Source organism: Triturus cristatus, chromosome 7 (genome assembly GCF_964204655.1).
Source record: "Triturus cristatus chromosome 7, aTriCri1.1, whole genome shotgun sequence".
NCBI lineage: Eukaryota > Metazoa > Chordata > Amphibia > Caudata > Salamandridae > Triturus > Triturus cristatus.
Genome location: NC_140590.1, coordinates 1,605,140,524 through 1,605,163,714, shown reverse-complemented (window position 1 = coordinate 1,605,163,714; position 23,191 = coordinate 1,605,140,524). Strand labels below are relative to the sequence as shown.

Sequence of the window (23,191 nt, the reverse complement as noted above, 5' to 3'; positions counted from 1 at the left end):
CGTTGGTGTCGTGCGCCGGAATGACGTTGTCGGAGTACTTAGACGCCGCCCTCGCGCGCTGACGTCAGTTCTTCTTTTTTCCGCGCCAGTAAGCGCCGATCCGGGAGAGCTACCCCTTTAGTCATTTTTTGACTAACTTTTTTGACTCTTTTTGGTCACTTTCTCGACTCTGGTGCCGGTAGGATGCCTGGTTTCAAGGCCTGCGACGACTGTCACCGACTGATGTCGGTGACCGATCATCACCGCCGGTGCCTGTACTGTTTGGGGCTCGACCACGACGCGGAGTCGTGTTCCGATTGTATGGCCCTGACTTCGAAAGCTAGGCGGGAGCGGTCCGGTAAGCTTCTCGAGCTTCGCCACTCGGCTCCGCGCCCCTCTCGATCCCGGTCCAGGAGGAGGTCCAAGGATCGGTCGCGGAGCCGCACTCTACATCATCGCTTGTCTGGCTCGAAGTCTTCGGGTAAGTCGAAGCGCTCCAAGAAGTCCAAGAGGCGACACCGCTCTTCGGACTCCCCTCGCCGGTCGCGCGACTCGGCCGAGGGTCAGGGTGGTGCCACCCCCGCGGCTCCGCCGCAGGCGCCGCGCACGTCCCCATACCCGCCGGTCCCTGGGACTGACGCGACGCCGGCAGAGGTCAGTGCCCTCCTCTCGGCCATGAGGAGCCTGGCCCCGCCGTCGACGCCCGCTGGCATGCCTTCGGGCCCCGCGGACTCGACTGGGCGACCTTGCGCGCCGGCGGCCCCGGCGCCATTGGAGGCTCCTGCCCCGACGCCGCAGGTCCCCGAGGGGCCCAAGCCTGGGCCCCCGTCGACGCCGGTCGACCTCGTCACGCCTCCTCCGCCAGCGTCTACACCGGTGCCACCTCCGACGCTGACTCCGGTCGGCGTCGATCCCTGGTTCAGCCCCTGTCCGGACCCGACGCCGGGGCGGTGCCACTCGACGCCGCATCCGACGCCGCTAGAGACACATTTTGTCTATCGTCCGGCTCCGATCATTCCTCCTGTTTACCAGGAATCGGATGACGGGGGCGACTGGGAGGGGTCCGTGGACCCTTTGGCCCTTCAGGGCCAACTTTCATAGGACTGGGCAGATCAACTGGGGCAGGCCAGTGGTTTGGATACCTCACCGGACACTGGATTCATCTCTCCTCCGACTGTGGATTCGGAGGAGGGTGCAGCTTTTTCTGTGGTGCTGCGCAAGGCGGCCGTGGCCCCTGGGCTTGAGCTGCCTGCTGTGGCTGTGAGGACTAACATCCTCACTGAGGTGCTTCAGTCTGCAGCAAGCTCCACTGAGCCTCTGCTGCAATTCAATTAGGCCCTTATTGACGTTCTGCAGGGCACCTGGTCCAAGCCCTCCACAGTCCCTCCTGTGGATAGGAACATTGCCAGGCGCCACCGCCCTGCTCCGGGTGACCCCAGTTTTCTGTCCCAACACCCCACTTCCGAGAGTCTGGTTATCCAGGCCTCTACCTCCCAATCCTCCTTCCCGTCCGCGCCTCCGGACCGGGATTCCAAGAGACTGGACCAGTTCGGTAAGAAGCTGTTCTCCTCGCTCAGTTTGGGCCTGCGGTCTTTGAACACTGCCTGTCTCTTGGACAGTTATTCCCACACTCTGTGGGATACGGTGGAGGACGTGCTGCCCCTGTGCCCGGAGGAGGCCCGGGCACAGCTTTCCTCAGCTCTGGCCGATGGGAGAGATGCAGCGCGCGATGCAATCCGATGTGGACTCGACACTACGGACTCGCTGGGTAGGGCGATTTCTACCACGGTGGCGCTTCGACGTCACGCCTGGCTGCGGTCCACATCCTTTTCCGGGGATGTCCAGAGCACTCTCATGGACATGCCTTTTGATGGCACTCGCCTTTTTCGTGAGAAAGCGGACAGTGCGCTGGCTCGCTTCAAGGACTCCCGGGCTACGGCCAAGTCCGTGGGCCTCTCGGCCCCGCGGCCACAAACTTCTGCTTTTCGCTCCTTTCGTGGCCAAGGAAGGGGCACCTCCTCACGTCCGCCTAGCCACCGGACGCAGAACCAGCCTGCATGCGGTCGCGGACGTGGTTTCCGCCGAGGCGGTACTGGAGGACAACGCGGTCAGTCCACATCCACCCCGGCAGCATCCGCCTCAAAGCCTTCCTAGTCCGAGCTTTCAGGCCCATTCCTCGCCAGTGGGAGGCAGGGTTCGCCATCACCTGCTCCACTGGTGTACCATCACTTCGGACATGTGGGTGCTGCAAATCGTCCGAAGGGGCTACTCCCTCCCCTTCGAAACAACCCCTCCAGCCATGCCACCGCAGCACCACCGTATCTCGGAGGATCATTTGAATCTTCTGCAAGAGGAAGTTTCGGCCCTCTTGGCCAAAGAGGCCGTCAAGCGCGTTCCGAGCCCAGAAGTAGGTCGTGGTTGTTATTCCCACTACTTTCTGGTTCCCAAGAAGGGCAAAGGGGGCCTACGCCCTATCTTGGACCTCAGGAACGTCAATGCCTTCCTCCGGAAGGAACGGTTCAAAATGTTGACTCAGGTTCTAGCTGCCCTAGACCCTGGAGACTGGATGGTAGCGTTGGACTTGCAGGACGCATATTTCCCCATCCCCGTCCTGCCGGCCCACCGGCGTTACCTGCGGTTCACGGTGGGTCAGGAGTGTGAGAAGTTGGCCTGATGTATGATGTCACTAGTTCTAGTGTACACCTTATATCAGTCCAAATACCCTTATGGTGATTGGTTGTAAAGTCAACCTTATAGACCAGCTATCCTAGTGGTAGCATGGACAAGAGCAGTCTTAGGCTAAACTCTGAATGGCATGTGAAGCCAGCTGTGATACCATATATAATCCCTTGAATACCAAATGAAAGGACACCACAACAGATATATATATATAAAATAAAGTGTATTTATTCTAGTCAAACCCTCAGCACTCTTTATGAGATTAGAGGTAAGTACAACACAGTCTTATTTAAGCATACATTAAGTCACACAGGTAAGTAATACAGTTAGGCCCTAGGGGCCACGCAAACCATATACTAAGTAAGTGGTATAAGGACCACTGTCACGGAAATAGAATAGGCCTAGGCCTAGGGAATCGCTACACTACACTAGCGTTAGTTAGGAAGTGGGAGGCCCACGGGATTCGTGTGCAGAGTGGAAACACTCACGCGTAATGCGTAAAAGTCACTAGCAATAGTACAGTTTAGAAAACGATAGATTTAGGACACTTCCGGAGTAGCTAGGAAGTCGAGACTGGAAAACTAGACACTAGGATAGTCACTATCCTGATGAGCACCGGAGTACCCAAGTTACCTAGCCCACAGGCTGCGGGTGCATAGGGGTGAAGATGCGTCGGTTTTCGTCGTTGACTCCTATGGATGCCTGAAGAAAGATGCTGACAGGCAGTCAGTGAAGAGTGTCCGGTGGATCCCAAGGCTGGGATCAAGAAGAGAGGAGACCTGCAAGCAGAAGGGACAGAGTCAAGGTCACTAGCCAGTGACCACGTGGAACCAGGAAGGAACCAGGCGATGTCGTGAAGATTGCAGGTGAAGGTGAAGCTTGTCGCTGCAGCCAGGAGGACCAGGAAGCGTCGAGGACGACCAGGACCAGGAGGCGAGCTGTCCCACGAAGGCTCTTGCTGTCGGCGGCGTCGAAGTTGGACTAGGACTCACCAAGCCTTGGCAAGCTGAACCCACGAAGAACGGAGGACTTGCTTCTGGTGCAGACCAGGAAGGTCTGGGGTGCTTCTTCTTTGCAGAGAAGCGGGAGCCAGTCTGGAGGAGCCAAACCAGCGCAGAAGATTTCAGGGAGCGTCGTCGCAAAGGCCACCAGCCAGCGGGCAAGCAACTGGACAGACGCGGCAAGCAGGAAAATGCAGAAGGGCCCCACGCAGGACTCGTGGAGTGTGGGGGGCTGATCTTCGGTGCAGATGGTGCTTGGGGTTGGGGCTTCTCAATCCCCGGTGCACAACTTCGAGGGTGCCTCAGAAGCTGCGCTTTAAGTTACTAGCCACTTTTCCCAGGTAGCCGGTCCCACGTCGCTCGTCGCCTCCACGGATCTCAGCTTTGCTGTGGATGTGGATCAGGGTCGGTGAAGTCTGGAAGTCAAGGCTCTGGTCGGGCTCTGCAGTCGGTTCCTCGTAGAACGTGGGCAAAGCAAAGGGTAGTCTCTTGATGGTGCCTGTTTGCACAGGGTAGCCACTCCTTGGCTACAAGGGAGATTCTTCAGTCTTCTTCTTTCGTCGAATGTCGAAGGTCCAGAGTTTCTGTTCAGTTTTGCAGGTTCAGGATAATCTAAAGTCTTGAGGCCCAACTCCCACTCTTATACTAATCTGGGGGGCTGGGATACCTGCTAGGTCACGCCTTATGGGTGGGACCTGGGAGGGGGTGGTTACACCCACTTCCCTTTGTCCAGTTTCGCGCCAGAGCTGGGGCTGGAGTGCCCCAGCGCCGGTTTGAACTGGACTATGCAAGGAACACCTTGTGTGCCCCAGGCATGTCTCATTCCTTTCAGCCCACCCTGCCCCAATACACTAAAGGCTGTCTGGGGAGGTGCTAGCACCTCCCCAAGCAGGAAACCTATTGTCCAGACCTCCCTGGCTGGGATCACTCCCAGCTGCAGGAGGTCAGACTTGTGTCGTGGCAGCAGCATCCATTTTGTGATGCTGAGGCTTTGGTCAGAGGCTAACAGTGAAGTATGATTTTAACATGTCTTTCCCTCTAGAAGGGGGGAGTAATATCCTCATGTCCAGAAATGGCATGGGGGTATTATTCCACAGTGTTAGACACCTTACACAACATGTTTCGATAAAGCCAAACCATAGTTACCATAACCGTTTAAGATTATAAGGTACTTTAAGAGTATATGGTAGGCTATATCATAGAACAGCTATAAGGACTTGGTTCCGAAAGCTGCAGACAGGCTCAGCTCATGCTAGAGCACCATCTCACATGTTACCAAGCACTCTGCCTCCAGGATTGTTAAGGCCTGCCATAGGAGTGACTGATAGGTACACATGTGTCTATATGTAAGTTAGGTATAGGAATACTACACCTAAGCAAGGGGTGATTACACGACCTTGCCCCAGCTGAGTGATCAGCCAGTTGTGTCAGAATGGAAGGCCAGGCCAGGGGTGGCATAATACATGCTGCAGCCCCTGGTAGGCCTAGGGTACACCTATGCCCTGGGTACCTAGGGTACACTGTACAGGGGCCAATAAGGTGATCCTATCCAAATGGGTTATGCACCTAAAGTACATAGTATTAATTTAGAGAGAGAACAGCAGGGCTGTGGGTCTGATTAGCAGGCCCACAGCCACATCTAATTCGAAAACCAGTAAAGCAAAAGCAAAAAGTGGGGGTGAACATAGAAAGCAGACCCTACTCTCCTACAAGGAGCACTTTCAGTTCACCGTGCTCCCCTTCGGCCTTACCAGTGCCCCTCGGGTGTTCACGAAAGTGATGGCGGTGGTCGCAGCTCATCTGCTCAGATCAGGGGTTCCAGTCTTCCCCTATCTCGACGACTGGTTGTGGAAGGCGGGCTCGCCCCAGCAAGTCGTCTCCCACCTCCAGACTACGGCGGATCTCCTGCATTTGCTGGGGTTTTCCATCAACGTGCCGAAGTCACACCTGAGCCCCTCTCAGAAGCTCCTCTTCATCGGAGCGGTTCTCGATTCGGCGCAGTTCCGGGTTTATCCACCGGAACAGCGGGTCCGGGATATAGAGGCCCTGATTCCCATCTTTCGGCCTCTATCCTGGGTTTCGGTCAGGCTAGTGTGCGGGCTCTGCAGTGGGACCTGAAGTTTCAGTGGGCCCAGCATCACGGCAACCTGTCCGATCCATGTCTTGATCTCGGAGGGCACTGCACAGCAGTTGCAGTGGTGGCTCGCGGACCGCGATTGGGTCATGGGCAAGAGCCTCTCCCTATCACTACCGGAGCATGTCGTAGTGACGGATGCGTCCCTCCTGGGATGGGGTGGCCATATGGGAGAGGCGGAGATCAGAGGCCTCTGGTGTCCGGCGGAGTCTCGCCTCCACATCAACTTGTTGGAGCTGAGAGCGATCCGACTTGCACTGAAAGCCTTCCTTCCCTCTGTCCGGGGAAGTGTCGTGCAGGTGTTCACGGACAACACCACCGCCATGCGGTATTGCAACAAACAGGGCGGGGTGGGGTCGTGGACCCTTTGTCAGGAGGCTCTGCGCCTCTGGACATGGCTGGAACACCAGGGCGTCACCCTAGTGGTTCAACATCTGGCGGGCTCTCTGAACGCCAGAGCAGACGAACTCAGCCGCCGGTGCATGATGGATCACGAATGGCGTCTGAACTCCGAGGTGTCGCAAGGTCTCTTTCAGCAGTGGGGAGAGCCTTGGTTAGATCTATTCGCCACCGACGAGAACGCGCAATGTCAGCAGTTCTGCGCGTTGGAATTTCCAAGGCGGCACTCGCTCGGCGACGCTTTTCGTCGCGAGTGGAGTTGCGGTCTGTTGTACGCCTTTCCGCCTATACCACTTCTGCCCAGAGTGAAGAAGAAGATCAGGCACGACCGGGCCCAAGTCATCTTGGTGGCTCCGGATTGGGCACGAAGGTACTGGTATCCTGAGCTACTCAGTATGTTGACCGGTCCTCCGATACGTCTGCCCCTTCGGGAAGATCTTCTGTCGCAGCAGCAGGGGACGGTCCTCCACCCGAACCTGTCCAGCCTCCACCTCCATGCGTGGAGATTGAGCGGCGGCAGTTGATGCCATTTGACTTGCCTCCTGAAGTCTGTGATGTCATTCTGGCAGCCAGGCGTCCCTCCACAAAGACGGTATACGCCTGCCGGTGGAACAAATTTGTGGCATGGTGCACAGCAAAGGCTGTGGATCCTCTTTCCGCCCCTCTTTTTGAGGTTCTCCTCTTTCTTCTTTCTTTGGCCCAGCAGGGCACTGCCTTGGGCACCTTGAAAGGTTATCTTGCTGCCATCCCTGCCTTCTTACGTCTTCCTGATCCGCCTTCTCTTTTCAAGTGCCCTGTAGTTTCACGCTTAAAGGCATTACTCACACGTTCCCTCCTGTCCCTTTCGTAATGCCTCAGTGGGACTTGAATCTTGTCTTAACATTTCTAATGTGCGCTCCCTTTGAGCCTCTTCACAATTGTCCTCTTCGTCTTCTAACTCTTAAGACTGCTTTCCTGGTAGCCATCACCTCAGCTAGACGGGTGAGTGAGCTCCAGGCTCTATCGTCCAAACCTCCTTTTCTATCTGTTCATCCGGACAAGGTTGTCCTTCGGCCTCGTCCTTCCTTTCTACCGAAAGTGGTGACCCCCTTTCATCTTGGGCAATCTGTCACCTTGTCCACCTTCTTTCCGCCTCCGCATCCTTCCAAAGAGGAAGAGCGGCTCCACTGTCTGGACCCAAAACTTGCGCTCTCCTTTTATTTGGACCGCACAAAACAGTTCCGAGTGGACGACCAGCTTTTCGTTGGCTACGTTGATGTAAAGAAGGGGGAAGCTGTGGGTCGTTTTGTGTATAAAAATCTGTTATTCCTTGGCAAAAAAAGGACCCGCCTGTGGGGCTGCGAGCCCATTCTACTCGGGCCACAGCGGCTACTACTGCTTTGGGACGGGGAGTCCCTTTGCAGGACATCTGTCAGGCGGCAACGTGGGCTTCGCTGCACACGTTTGCCAGGCATTATTGCCTAGACAGCCATGTCCGGAGGGATGGCTTCTTTGGCCGTTCTGTCCTCCAGGACTTTCTGGTGTGATCTTGGTTCGCAGACCCACCACCGAGGTTGGTATTGCTTGGGTATCTATTCTAAGGTGAGGAATCTAACTAACGTGTTTCTTTCAGATGAACAAGTTACTTACCTTCGGTAACGATGTATCTGTAAGAAACATTAGTTAGTTAGATTCCTCACCGACTCACCCATCCTCCCCGTTCTGCGAACCTACATCTAGGGTTAAGGCTATCCTTTTCAGGGCCCTAGATATTTTGGCACCAGTGTCGGTCTCTTGCATGGCTCTGCGTTCCTGGCGCGGAAAGCTATGTACAAGAACTGACGTCAGCGCGCGAGGGCGACGTCTAAGTACTCCGACGTCATTCCGGCGCACGACGCCAACGACTGACGCGGAGCCGCAGACGACGCCTAGCGACGCGCAAGGGGTATTGCTACAAAAATCTTCCGGATCCAGTCTGACGCCTGGGGATATTCTAAGGTGAGGAATCTAACTAATGTTTCTTACAGATACATCTTTATCGAAGGTAAGTAACTTGTTCATTGAAAAATGCATAATATGATGAAGGACCACCAGAGGGCGATATAAACGAACAACAGAGACTAGGTACTATCGTTATCAAACTGCCAATCCGCATGCAAAGCAGCCCGTGAACAAGGAGCAGCAGCTCCGAAACGCGTAGGGCTTCAACAAACTTCTGAACATTGTTTGCCGGTCGACGTCGCCTACGATGAAGTCGCCGCTGAGGCACTCTGCGTTGAAGCATCTGTCGCTGAGGAGGTCGACGTTGAAGCATCCGTCGCTGAGGAGGTCGAAGTTGAAGCATCCGTCGCTGAGGAGGTCGACGCTGAAGCATCCGTCACCGAGGAGGTCGACGTCGAGACGACGCAGATCTCCCTCGGGGCCTAGACGGTCACCGCGGAGAACATCGCGGTCCAGATAGACGTCGAGGAAGTCGCAGTCCAGTCACAGGTCCCCTCCTGCCATGAGACCTAGAGCGACGTCTAGGGACAAATCCACGCCGAGTGATGTCCAGGTGGTAACCTCCAGGAGTGTTTCTTCTTCCCCGGAACTCCATATAGTGCACGTCACTCCTGAAACCGCGCCAACGGCTGCAGCCGAGATAGCTGGGGAGCATAAGAGTGGAAGATTCGGAGAATTTAAAGGCCGGATCATACTCCTAGCAGGTTCAGGTCTCTAATAATACAATCTGTTCACTCGTCTGTGGGACGCAAGCGGCGTGCCACTCCTCAAAGGTCGCCAACTTTGAGGAGGCGTAGATCAAGATTTCCTAAGAGTCGATCTTCAAGAACTCTCCACCGCTCTCCTAGAAGGCAAAGCCACAGATCTTCTTCGTGGTCCTCAGACTCCAGACCTTCAAAAGACTACTCTCCAACTCTCTTCATCACCACTGAGTAGGGTATCGCCCATTGATGACATTTTGACCTTCAAAGAGGTCTTGTGTAGGGGGGCTGCAAAACGTAATATCGAGATGCCTGTCTCTGTCCCTTCCACATCGATCATCTTCGAGACCCTTCACCACAAGTCTTAATCTAGGCCTCTGCTTCCCCTGGTCCTGGGTCTGCTAGAGCCTGCTCTTCAGAAATTCCTGACTCCAGCATTGGTGGGAGCAGCTCTGTCGCAGATCACCAAAAAGTATAAGGGTCCTGAGCAGGACCCATTCTTTCTGAGAGCTGACCCTCCTCCTGACTCGGTCATCGTGTCAGCAGCACGGAAGAACCAGACGGCGGCAGCATCATCTGCGGTACCTCCAGATCCAGACAGTAAGGCCATGGACTCCATCGGCAAGAGGATGTGTAATACATCAGCATCCTATATGAAAGTGACCAGCGCCTCAGCATTACTGGGTCAATATGACCGTTCTCTGTGGCATTCTCTCTCACGCTTCACAGAGAAGCTACCGAAGGAAGACAGGCAGAACTTCCAGGAGATCCTCCAGGAGGGGGGGGGGGTCTGGTGGCCAATCAGGTCATCCGTGCGGCAGTGATGCTTCTGATCTCGCTGCCCATGGATATTCACATGGGATCTGTGCCTGTTGCTCTTCCTTGCTGAGACTGACGGGTTTGAAGCCAGAGGCCCAACATGAAATCCTCAATCTCCCCTTCAATGGGACATCGCTGTTCGGCGCTCATGCTGATTACGAAATGTCTAGAATGAAGACCGAGCTGGACACTAAGAAGGCGGTTGGTCTGGAAAAGAAGAAAGACGTCCGACAACGCTATCGTCCCTGTGACCGACGACAATCCCACCAGAGGGTTCAAACCCCTCGGTGGTCTTCCCAGCAACATCAGGGAAGATCCCAATCAAACCGACGTCTCCCCGGTAGAGGACGAGGAGGAATCTCCAGACAGTCCACACCTGTTGCCAAGCAACAGCAGTGAGTGCTTGCTTCCCCTAGCTCCGTTACCCACTCCGGTGGGGGAAAATATCAGTTTTTATTTGGAAGAGTGGACCAAAATCCCACTAGACAAGTGGGTGCTTAATATTGTGAGGGATGGGTACTCCATCAGGTTCAAGTCCCTTCCACCTTCTATTCCTCCAGGAAAAACTGTCACCCATCGCATAAATCTTCTGAGAGAAGAGGTATCTGCACTACTCCTAAAGGAGGCCATCGAGGAGGTCCCATGGCACCAACGTTGACGGGGAATCTATTCCTGATATTTCTTGGTCCCAAAGAAAGGTCCAAACAATGAGTTCAGGCCTATACTAGATCTCAGGCTTCTCAACAAGTTCATTCTGAGAGAGAGGTTCAGAATGCTGTTGTTATATCAAATAATCCCGCACTTACATCAAGTTGATTGGATATGTTCTATAGATCTTCAAAATGCCTATTTCCACATCCCAATCTCTCGAAGGCATCGGAAGTTTCTAAGATTTCAGATTCAGTCAGACCACTTCCAGTTCACGGTCCTGCCTTTTGGGCTGAAGTCGGCCCCTCGCACATTCTCGAAGTGCATGGCAGTAGTAGCTGCGTTCTTGAGGAGGAAACAAATCTTCGTCTACCCTTACCTAGACGGTTGGCTATTCAAGAGTGCGTCTCCAACGCTTCTGCAGAAACACCTCGCTTGTTGCATTCAGCTACTGCATCAGTTAGGTCTGCACGTCAATTTAAAAAAAATCAATCCTCAATCCAACTCGGAGGATACATTACCTGGGCGCAACTCTGGATACAGTAAACGCAAGAGCGTATCCTTCGGAGGAGATAGTATCATCCATTCTCCACTAGTGTCAGACCCTCCTGAAGATACCTCATTCCACGGCCAGACAGGTTTCATCTCTTCTGGGTTCGATATCCTCGTGCATTTTTCTGGTTCCAAACGCCAGACTTCATATGAGACCTCTGCAGCAAACTCTGGAGGATCAATGGTCTCAAATCTCCAATCGCTGGGAGGACTCTGTAACCCTGCCTCTATTTGTCCGGCTCTCCATCAGATGGTGGATGCGGCGGCCTCATCTTCTGATAGGCGTCCCCTTTCACGAGGAGCTTCCCAGGCAGACTCTGGTGACCGATGCTTCCCTTCAGGAATGGGGCGCTCACATGGGGTCCCTACAGATGCAAGGAATGTGGTCAGAAAGAGAACCGCTATACCACATAAACATGTTGGAGCTCAGAGCGGTGCTTCTGGCTCTCAAGGCGTTCTTTCCTTCCATCAAGTCGACAGCTTTGCTTGTTCAGACTGACAATACAACAACGTTTTACCTGAATAAGCAGGGGGGCACCGGGTCCAGAACCCTGTCTCTGGAAGCGCAAGCGATTTGGAAGTGGCTTCTAGCACAAGACATGAAGATTTCTGCCATTCACCTACCAGGCGTTCTTAATGTCCAAGCGGACGGCCTAAGCAGGCATTTCGCACAAGCGCACGACTGGGTGCTAAAACAAGAAGTTTCGCAAGACATTTTTCGCAGCTGTGGAACGCCAGACATAGATCTCTTCGTGGACGCAGAAAACGCAAAATGCCACGTCTTCGCCTCCAAGATACACGCAACCAGGCTTCAAGGGTAATGCTCTGTTGACAGACTGGTCAGAGACATTACTCTACGCTTTTCCACCAGTCCCCCTCATTCACCTGGTGATCAGGAAACTGTACGAATCCAAGACCGAGATGATACTGGTTGCGCCAGAGTGGCCTCGCAAGTGGTGGTACCCGGACCTATTATCTGTCCAAAGTACCACACCGGAGGTTACCATGTCATCCGGATCTGCTGACCAAGGTGGGCGGCAAGGTGTTCCATCCCAACCTGTCGTCCCTGAGGTTGGCAGCATGGCTCCTGAGTTCATCCAATATGGACATTTAGGTCTCTCTCAAGACTGCATGCAGATCTTGAAGGAGGCGCGGAGACCTTCTACAAGAAAGTCTTATGCTTTTAAGTGGAAGCGCTTTTACATGTGGTGTACTGCGGAGGGTCATGACCTTATTCTAGGTTAGGAACAGGTACTGTTACCCTACTTACTGTATTTGGCGACAGCAGGCTTGCAATATTTCTCCATAAAGGTTCACCTGGCAGCGATTACAGCATATAGAAAGTCCCCCACTCAGGCCGCTTTCTTTCAGATGCCAGTTGTTAAGGACTTCCTGGAGGGTCTTAAAAAGGTCTACCCACCCGTTGGTTCTCCATCCCCTTCCTGTGAGCTTAATGTGGGCCTCTCTAAGTTTAATGGGTCCCCCATTCGAAACTATCCACAAAGCCTCTCTTCAACATCTTTCGTGGAAGACTGCTTTTCTCGTGGCAATCACATCTGCTTGCAGGGTGAGCAAGATACAAGCCTTGTGCTCTTCAGAGCCTTATCTCATTTTCTATGCGAACAGAGTGGTGCTAAGAACTCACCCGAGGTTCCTTCCTAAGGTGGTCTCGGAGTTTCACATCAACCAGTCAATCACTCTTCCTACTTTCTTTGCGAACCCGGTCACTCCTGCTGAGAGAGCTTTGCACACTCTAGATCTAAAAGTGTTTTTGTTAATTATGGTCCATTGAACGCTGGTATTCCTGCCTCTAAAAGGTCCGTTGCTAGATGGATAGTGTCATGTATCATGTTATCCTATCAGCTGGCACACAAGCAGCTCCCGGGCAAGCCGAGAGCTCGTTCTACAAGGGGCAAAGCCGCTACGATAGCGATGCTTGGTAATGTACCTATTCAGGAAATATGTAAAGCAGCCACATGGCGTTCGGTTCACACTTTCGCACACCATTACTGCCTTGATTCTGACTCGTTCGCAGGGTATGGGGATGGCCTTGCTACTCTATTCAGTGCTTATGACATTGATGAGTATCCCCTGGAAGAGAAGGATAAATTACTTCCCTGTAATCCTAGTTCTCTTGCAGGGATTGTACTCATCAAAGTCATAAGCAACCCTCCCTCCTCCCCGGATGAATCCCAGGTCCATAAATATGTATCTGTTACCCATGCTGTGCTTGCACTGTTATACACCGTCCAAAAGAACTGACCTAACTGTCACCTGTGGGGCATGATGGGAGCCTGGAGGTTCCTGCAGGTCCTAAAGGCACGGCGCCAGTTTTTTACAACTGTTCTATATGCAGCCTCTTTAGGCTAAACTTTAAACGTGACTTGTCACTCCCGCCCCAGCCATACAGCGACATGTCCACGAAACCCAAAATGATCCCCATGGTCTCTCATAAAGTCCTTTCTTTTATTTTCAAGACCCATATTCTTCTATAAAATCGCTGCCCAGTTGATAGTCTTACTGGGGTGTGGTAGTGAAGAAGATGCACGTAAGTGACTAATACAAGCCAAATGCTCCGATCAGTGATAAAAATTCACACATTAATTTGCTCGTATTACATATTAGTGTGAAGCGGTGCTATTCTTGTTAGCACTGTAAATACAGGGAACTTGATTATAAGGTGTGTGCCACGTGCACAGGTAGGTAGGAGCAAATAGTGGGCTTCCAAAGAAATGTATGTGTTTGCCTCTGCATAGTACCTGACTAGTTCCTTTTAAGCACATTGGGGAATATCTTTAGAGGTGATCTGCATCCGTATCAGAAAATCTCCAATTCTCATAGGCATGCCCTGCCACTGGACCGCGCACATTTATTTTCTGACCGCTTTGGAAAGCACAGGTGAGCAATACTTGCCCTTTACTTTCTTTGTTTTAACACCTTTGATGGAGGGTAAATAAGTAGGGCTTCACAGGAACTCAGAAGCATTGAGCTGTCATTGTATTCCTCAGCATTCTTGCTCTGATGCCATCAGGAAAGGCAGAGCCTTGCTATGATCAGCAGAACTATACCCGGCCTATTCCCTGCTGTTCTACAGGAACTTCTGTATCACCAGTGAGGAAAGTGCACTCCCTGCCTTAAGCATCTTAGCTGGCTGGCTGAAATTCCGGCAATTCCATTTTAGAACATTGGATCTGTACTGTTTTACAATTTGCTGATCGAATTTCAGAATACGCAACCTGTGGATAGTGCACTTTTGTGATGTACAGATGTGTGCACATGACGGGTCATAAATTTTTATAAATATAACACTTTGCTGTATTCTGTTTTTTTCTAGGAACTTGATAATAAAGAAATTAAGAATGTTTCAACGTTACTGAATGTTATTCAGAGGTTCGCCAGCAACATTTCCATACAGGGTGAAGATGGGCTCACATCCATGATAAAGCAAGGGCTTGTTCAAACGATAAGTGGCCAACTGTTAACATCTGTTTATGAATCGTCTCTATAGCTAAGAAGTTTACTTGACCGTCTTCATTCTAAAGTATTTATTTTGTGTCGTACTTTCTCATTTAGCCACACAGCATATGGAGTGGGTCAGACACACATGGTATATGCTTTAAAGAATAAACATCAATTTTACATGCAGATACAACATTAAATACAACAGAAGTAGCCACTTTTTGGAAATGGAAAGCTTGGAAAAAATGTGATGCAGGTATTTGAGCAGACAAACTGTTTTTATGGGTAAAATAATAATGTAGCAGAAATTAATTTAAAATAATGGTGCAGAAAAAACATATGGAGCACAAAGTATCTGTCACAAAAAGTGATTGAAATATAAATTAATCCGTTATGTTAAATTAATCAGTTATGTTAAAAATAAGACAGAAGTGTTCTATCCACGTGATATAAATAACTGCCATTTCAAATAATGACCTACAACATTCCAGAAAGAATGTACGATTTTAGATTTCGTGGAATCATATGGTATTGTGTTTCTTATATTTATTTACTAAGAGGTTTAATAGAGCATTACCCAATACCTCTTTGAATACTTCAGATCCCTAAAGATGAAAAAGAGACTATAGAAAACACTGGGGAAGAAGTTGGACTCTGATTAGTTATGTGTTTACCCCAAATAAATATTTTTCACTCTCTAATCCCCAGTAGCTACAAGATCAAGTAAAGAAAGTCAGCAGCAGTTGACTGTTTGAGGACTTTACTGAATTGCATGTAGTTGTTCTCTGGATTAGCTGCAGAGCGTTGCACAGTCTAGGATCATTGGACCCCAAAGTGTTGCCTCACTGTTTTATACGATTGGAATTTTGTCACATTATGAAGAGCCCCATCGCCAAGCTTGGGGTCCTAATGGACATGTGGTGGGAATTCAGTTTTTTTTTAGTATGTTGGACATTTGCCTCTGTAACACTTGTGAAGGGAGCAAATTCCTTTGATCTTCATCTAGTGTCAGCAAGGAGCCGTTATGGTGGCTTTAAGGTGAAGTATGTTATCTCCTTAGTGCACACACACAATCTGAAAGCCTACTTTTGAAGCATTTGCTGCTCATTAATGATATTCTTTATAAGCATAGTGTATAAACAGTACTGCTAATTATCCAACACAAAGGTAGTCTGCTCCTCCTCATAATTGGATTGGAGAAGTGAAAGGTTACTACTGGAATTGGGAGATCTGTTGGTTGAACTTTTTAACCACTACATTGACGTTCAATAATTTCCCATGTTCTTGGTTTTCTTTCAAATGGGTTGTATAATTACCTGCAGGTTGGCTATCGTTAATATAGATTGTCTGGTGCAGATAGATGAGCCTAATCTCCTGTCTAATTGTGAAGTTAGGATTATGATAGGCAGTTTAGTCTTTAAATTAGCTAATCCAGTGGGTGTGTAAGACCTGTAACGCCCATGCTCCTTATCAGACCTTTGCAACACCACATTGGAATAATCTGCTGTGGAGCTCCTGATGGCTCCTGATGTGAAGGAATAGCTAAATAACTTTACCAAATGTTCCTACTGATGATGAGGAGAAAATGAACTGTCAAAACCATCACACCCCTGGACATATACTAGTTTCACATGTGAAATTGCTTTAACTGTGTAGGAGGGTGGCTTAGTGTATGGTGAACGCTTATTCAAGTGGTGCACCTTTCGTTAATTCAGGCAACCATTATGGTGATTTTAGTGGTCTTTGATAACCATAGAAAGCTCTCTGTGGTAGCTGTGAAGAGCAGCCTTCAGGCTTATCTTGAAGGAGTCTAAAGTAGCTTGTTTTAACACATTAGTATATATCCTACCAGGAAATATCAACACAATACACAAGAATACTTCAAATGCAATCGTGTAAGTTGCACAAAATACAGTGGTCTCCAGGGGTGACTAAACCATTTACTAAAGGAGGACGACACTTGGACCAGAGGAGCCAGGAACACAAGGAACCACTCATGGTAAGTACCCAGGAACCCCACGGAGGCTGTGTGCAGAGTAGGAACACAGCCGCTTGCCCAATGGAGGTCAATGGAGAAGTCGAGGTTGCAGTTTTACAGAAGAAGGACCCTTACCAGAGGACACCGAAGAATTCCCTTGGAGGACTGAAGGTTGGAGATCCACCCCACTCGTAGAAGCCCCGGGAACCAGGTTACCTACACCAGGGAAGCCAGGTGCATGGGGTGAAGAGATGTTGGAAACCTCCATAGACGACAGTGAAAGACTTGGAAGAAAATGCTTCTGAAGAAGACGGTGAGGGAGTCCAGTGGAATCCAAGGTTGGATTCTGGAAGTGAAGAACCTGCAAGCAGAGGGGGACAGTCTATGCCACTCAGAAGTGACCAGGAGGTAAGAAGACACAATGCCCACTGGTATGGGGAGCTTCAGAAGAGTCAACGGTGACCTTGAGGCGGCAGCTGTAAGGACCAGGCGATGCTAAGGAAGACCAGGAGCCGTGCAGGAACTGTCCCACGTTGGATATCTGGGACTAGGTGGTCGGTGTCTGGGGGGAGCACCAGCAAGTTTTGGTAGACACTACTGCCATGGAAGATGAAAAAGGAGCAACGTTGGGACCAGCAAGGTCCAATTGACCTGCAAACAACAATGGGAGAATCAGAACAGGCCCCAAGCAAGCAGGGGAGCCCACTGAAGCAGTAGAACACCCTCGGGAGGACCCTCAGGCCAAAGGCACAGGAGTCGCACAGGACCTCGAGCAGCCAACCAAAGATGAAGGCCTACGATGCAGAGGATGCGATGAGGATGCTGATCCTGGAAGGAAGAGATGCTGGAGGCTGGAGATTCTTGTAGCCTGACAGAGAGGAGGATACTCCCATGTCGTTTGTCCAATTTCGCACCAGAGTGGGAGCCAAGGGCTCCCTGAACTGGCTCAAGCTGGAGTATGCAAGGAGGGAAACAAATGTGCCCTTCAAAGCAGTCTGGCAGCACCGGCAAGCACTTCCACCCCAGCCCAATGCACTAAGTCCTGTCTGGGAGGTGGTCACACTTCCCCGTGACAGGAAACCTATTCTACTTTCCCGTGCTCGAGTTCAGCACAGCAGCAGGAGGGCAGAATTGTGTCTGTGGTTCGCTGCAGCACTAGCTTGCTGGCAGACCCTGAAAGGCTGTTACCTAGAGTACCCTAAGAGCCAAACCTGGAATCAGTGTTTGGGTATGATTCAAACCTGTTTAATACCAAACTTGACAGGGCTCGGTGCAGCCACTAGATGGACATCTCGTAATGACTGATGTCCACTATATGTATTAAAATGGCTGACCACACTTACGAAGCCTGGAGAATCAAATCCCGGGTTTGTAGGGGTGTCCTGCTCATGCAGGGGCACCCTCACACTTATAACCAATCACCCTGCCCTCAGGACTGAAGAGCCTGCCATAGAGGTGACTTATAGGTTTAAAGTGCAGTGACCTCAGATTTAAGGAAACTTATATCTGTCGTGAGAGCTGCAATGGCAGGCCTGTAGTCACAGTTTAAGAGGACTCCCAGGGGTGGCACAATACATGCTGCGGCCTATGGGAAGACCCCTGGTGTGCCTATGCCCCTGGCACCTTAGTACCATGTACTAGGAACTTACAAGGGTACACCAGTAGCCAATTGTGGAGGTTTGAAAGTACTTACCATGGTCAATATAGGGGAGATGGCACAGTTGCTGGGGTCCTGATTAGCCGGAAGACCCCTGGTGTGCCTATGCCCCTGGTACCTTAGTACCATATACTAGGAACTTACAAGGGTATACCAGTAGCCAATTGTGGAGGTTTGAAAGTATTTACCATGGTCAGTATAGGGGAGATGGCACAGTTGCTGGGGTCCTGATTAGCCGGATTCCAGCAGACTATGTCAAAAACACACTGACACCAAGCAAAAAGTGGGGGTCACTATTAAAGCAGATCCTACTTAACTGCAAACAACCTCACTCATACAGGGGGTTTTTGATCTTCCATCTGAACTTTCATAAATTTGGAGAAGCCTGTTGCTAAAATTTAGCACTCTTACTGAGCAACATCTTTATGTTCTTCATTATTACTTTTTTTTTTTTTAAAGTTTTAAATCTCTGCTTTTTATCTGATTTTCTATTTTGTAAAATCCTATCTGATCCCTTGATTTCAGCATGTTGTTTTAGGACTTTACTGCTTCATAAGACCTTAGTTTGTAGTCATAAACGTTTGAAGAATTTCCTGGTGTGAACATGGTCCCCGGAACACCTTTCTGTATAGTTTTTCTTTCATTGAAATAGCATCACACAATGTCTTAATCCATGACTGTATGTATAGTTCTATATAATGGAAGTCTTTCAGGTGTCACTTTTCTCCTGAATGTCAATAATATTGCTTCAGATTGTCGATTTTAGAACTGAATTGTAGCATCTGACACACAAAAATCTTTAAATCCTTGTGTACATGAAGGTAAAAATACTGCCTGATAGGCTTACATTAAGAACAGTGAAAAAAGTGACCGGTTCCCATTAGTAACTTGGGACGCTTCCCTTCCTACAATGCATTGTACTGTCAGTTGCTTGCCTCCCAGAGCCAGTCCTTTTTTGACGTCTCATTGGAGAAGGATCTCTGAACTGTGACGATTTCCACCTCTATAAATCTTAATTCTCCTTTTGGGGATTTCCATTAATAGTCAAAAGCATTTGAATAGTTCCAACCATGTGTGGGAATCCCAGAACACTTTCCATAGAATATCTTAAGTGTAGGTGTTCGCCTTTCTTCAGGAAGGCCTGTAGAAACACTTACAGAATATAATATGCAGCTAATAAACACAGGCTACAGTGGTGGAATTCTTCAGATTGTAATTACAAAAGGATCTAAATACCCATATATATGTATCATTTTGAAGCAAATATTGTATAAACTGCTTCCATCATGTTCACAAACCCTTTTTGTAAAAGTGGAAGATGAAGGATAGCATGACAGTGTAGCCCTATAGGCTGCTATTAAGTTAGTTTTTAAGATAATCTGTGCCTTTAAGGACCCAGAGACCACCAGTATTCCATCATGCCTAGCAGGTGACAGTTGCTTCAGTTTTTTTTTTTTGTTTTTTTTTTGGCTCCTGGTGACAGGATATTGGAGCACTGAGCTCTGCCTTTTAAGCGTTTCTCTTCAAAATTCACCAGTAGAATTATGTTACAACTGCATTCAACGTTTTTCATCTCTCCCTTACATTTTCTGCCTTTTTCTGACAGCAAATTGTGGTATTTTGTCAGATAAAATCCCTTCTCTATGTGACATATGTCCTACCTGTGGAAGAAAGAAGGCAAATCAGAACCTCATCCCATCTGCATTCTCTGCCTTCCAGTAAGCCATGTTCCTGAAAATTGTCAGCACTGCAAGAGGTTTTCTGGACACACCCTGAGGGGGAAAGGAAAACATTTTCCTCCATGTCACTGAGGAAAGACACTGGCTGCAAGCAGTCTGAAGGTGGGACTTCAGAGCGAAGAGATGGTCAGTACTCCACCAGTGCTCTGCCATCTACCTCTGGAGGATATTTGAAGGTCCAAAAAGAGTTTTAGCCCAAAAACGACATTGTTCCTGGTAGATGTCGCGAGGATCGACAGCAAGACATGGTAGGGCATCAACTTGTGTGCCATCCTTAGCTGGTTTGACGTTGACGGAATCGAAGATGGACGTCGAGACATGGTAGGTTGACACCAAAGACTACTACGCCGTTGACCCACGGCGTCAGATCAGTGTTGAGAAGTGTGTTGATGTTAAGGCGTACAGACCAATAGAGGAGCAGGTCGATGTCAAGTCCTCGACGGAGGTTGGCATCAAGAAGCATATCGATGTCGAGGCATCGACAGAGATAGAGTTCGAGGACACAACAGGAATAGAGGAGGAAGAGGAGACACATCTATTCATCCCCTGACTCCGAATACTCGAAGATGTACTCTCCCTCTTCACCAAGATTATTGTCGGATTCTCCTCCACCTCTGCCTCCACCCCCACCACCTCCACCCCAGCCTCCATCACTCCTTTAGCGCCACTTTCACAGCACCAATTCCTCCGCCTGTGGAAGCTCCTCTCCCAAGGCCTAGATTGTGCTCAAGAACACATCATTGTTTGCACCATCGCAGATGCCAGAGATCCAAGCGTTCGTCTTCACGCCCATTTTCTAGGTGCTCTCACCACTGAAGTCATGTATCTCGCTCAAGACCCAGATCACACACAAGATCTAGGCATCTGACCTGATATACTACCTCCACTTCTACAGGAAGATATTCGCTGACTCAGTTTCTCCACCTCCTCGCTTTTCTCTGGCGGATGATATCACCTCCTTTCAGGAGGTCCTGGTAAGAGGAGCTGCAAAGCTCAGCATACAAATGTCAGTTCCTACGCCTTCTACTTCAGTAACATTCAAAGCGCTTCACCAATGGTCAGCGTCAAGACCACTCCTTCCTTTAGTGCTAGGCCTCTAAGAGCCAGCAATGTAATTATTATGGACTCTGGCCTCCGCTAAATCTGCTCCGCAGAGGCTACAGAAAAATATTGTCCTCCTGATCAGAACCCTCTTTTTCCTCCACTCAGACTCACCTCTGGAATCAATGGTCATATTAGCGGCCAGAAAACACCATGCAACTACTCCGGCTTCCTCTGCACCACCTGATAGAGAGCAAGAAGCTGGACTCTTTAGGCTGTTAATTCTGTAGCACGGCTGCAAGGACCATGAAAGGGGCCAGTGCAGCTGCCCTCCTAGACAGATGTGATAGAGCACTCTGGGTCTCTATTCAGAAATTTGTGGATGAACTTCCAAGGGACAGACGGGAACACTGCCTAGAAATAGTCAATGAGGGCCTCATGGTTTCTAATCGGGTATCAGTGGCGGAGCGGATTCTTCCTTGTTGGTGGCATATTAATATTGCCATGGCGTACCCTTTGGAAGACATTGTCTCCGTATTACAACTACTAAACTTTATTCTCAGCAAAGGATACTCAATCATCTATTTTCAGATTCTACAGTCTTCGGCAGCCACACTGACGACCAGATGGCTCACATGAAATTGGAGATGGAGACTCTTAAGGCTGTCGGCCATGAAAGGCGAAAAGAACAGAGACATTGTCCAAGCCCTACCAGCACTGGTTTTACCCTCTGAGGGTTCAAACCCCTCACTGGTATCAAGGTCGCCAGCAACCGCAGCAGCAACGACCGTATAAACATCAGCAGTTGAGGCACTCTAGAGGAAGTTCTACCCAAAAGCCTTCCCAAGCGGGTAACCGGACAACTGGCACCAAAGCATGAATATTTCCTTACCCCCTCTTCCGTTACCCACTCCGGTATGGGTGAAGTGGAAAAAATAAATCCCAAAAGACGCCTGTGTATTGAATATTGTTCAAAATAGGTATTGTCTCAAATTCATGAGTTCTCCACCAACCATACCACCAACACCATCCAATCCTCATTTGCAAACACTTCGCTTGGAAGTCAACATCCTGCTACAAAAGCATGTGGTGGAAGTCGTTCCTTACTGACAATGGCGAACAGGCCTTTAACTCAAGATGTTTTCTGGTAAAAAAGAAAACTAATTCAGACCCGTTCTCAACTTGAAATTAGCCAGCAAATGGATTTGGCAAGAAGAGTTTCTGATGCTGGCATTGCATCAGATCTATCCTCAATGAGACCAGGGAGAATTGGCTCTGTTCCATAGCTATCCAAGAAGCGTACCTCCATGTACCAATTTCCAAGAAACATTGCAAATTCTTGAGATTTGTCATGAAGCGGGATCACTAGCCATACCAAGTGCTTCCATTTGGCTTCAGTTCAGCACCCAGAACGTTCTCGAAGTGCGTGGTAGTAATAGCTGCCCACCTCAGGAAACATTGAATCATCTTCTTCTTCCTGTAACTAGATGATTAGTTAATCAAGGCGTCCACTCCACAAGAAGCCCAGCTGCATTACAGCTCGACATGCAGTGTTCTTCAACGTTTAGGTCTTCACATCAACTACAGCAAGTCAACCCCCACTCCGGTTCAGACTCTACAGTGTTTAGGGGCTTCCATCAAGACCTTGCAGTCCAGAGTGTGCCCTTCGGAGGAGAGACATTCATCTATCTGTTGGAGAAGTCATACTCGCATGAAAGCTACTCATCCCACGAAGTCAATGCCATCTCTCCTTGGCCCCATGGCCTCATGTATCTTCCTCACTCTGAATGCACAACTCTACATGCGTCCTCTTCAGGAGTGTCTCGAGGATCAGTGGGACCAATTAAACGGCAGTTGGGGAGGACAAAATCATTCTGTCCCCTCATGCAAAGCAGTCTCTAAAATGGTGTTGCTCTCCAACTAACCTGCTTCAAGGGATGTCTTTTCACCAACAGGTTTCCTCTCAGACCATACTGACAGATGCATCATTACTTGGGTGGGGAGCCCACATGGATCATCTCCAAATTCAGGGCATGTGGTCTTCCAGAGAAATGACCTATCATAGAAATCTCCTTGAGCTCTGGGCAGTCCACCTAGTGCTAAAAGCCTTTCACCCGTCATTCAAGACCCAGTCCCTGCTTGTTCAGATGAACAAAACCACCATGTTCTACCTCAACAAGCAGGGGGGGAAAGCATGGTCCAGACCGCTATCCCACGAAGCCCAGAAAATCTGGAAATGGCTCATAGCCAGGACCCTGCAGATTACAGCAACTCTCTTCCCAGGTGTACAAAATGTTCAGGCAGACCCACTCAGCAGAGTGCTGCAAGAAAACCACAAATGGGTCCTTCATGACGGTGTCGTGCAAGAGTTCTTTAAAGTTCTCTAAATCTTTTCATCGATCCCACTGATCCCGTTAGTCCTCAT

At 49.7% G+C, this 23,191-nt stretch overlaps 1 protein-coding gene across 1 annotated transcript in view; it reads left to right on the top strand.

Annotated features, from left to right (window-relative positions):
* SYCP2 (synaptonemal complex protein 2) overlaps positions 1–23,191 on the top strand; it is a 4,998,961-nt gene that overhangs the window by 101,761 nt on the left and 4,874,009 nt on the right. Inside the window, exon 4 of the mRNA XM_085615168.1 lies at positions 14,227–14,355. Within this exon, the coding sequence (XP_085471294.1) occupies positions 14,227–14,355 (129 nt within the window). The remainder of the gene's footprint in view (positions 1–14,226; positions 14,356–23,191) is intronic.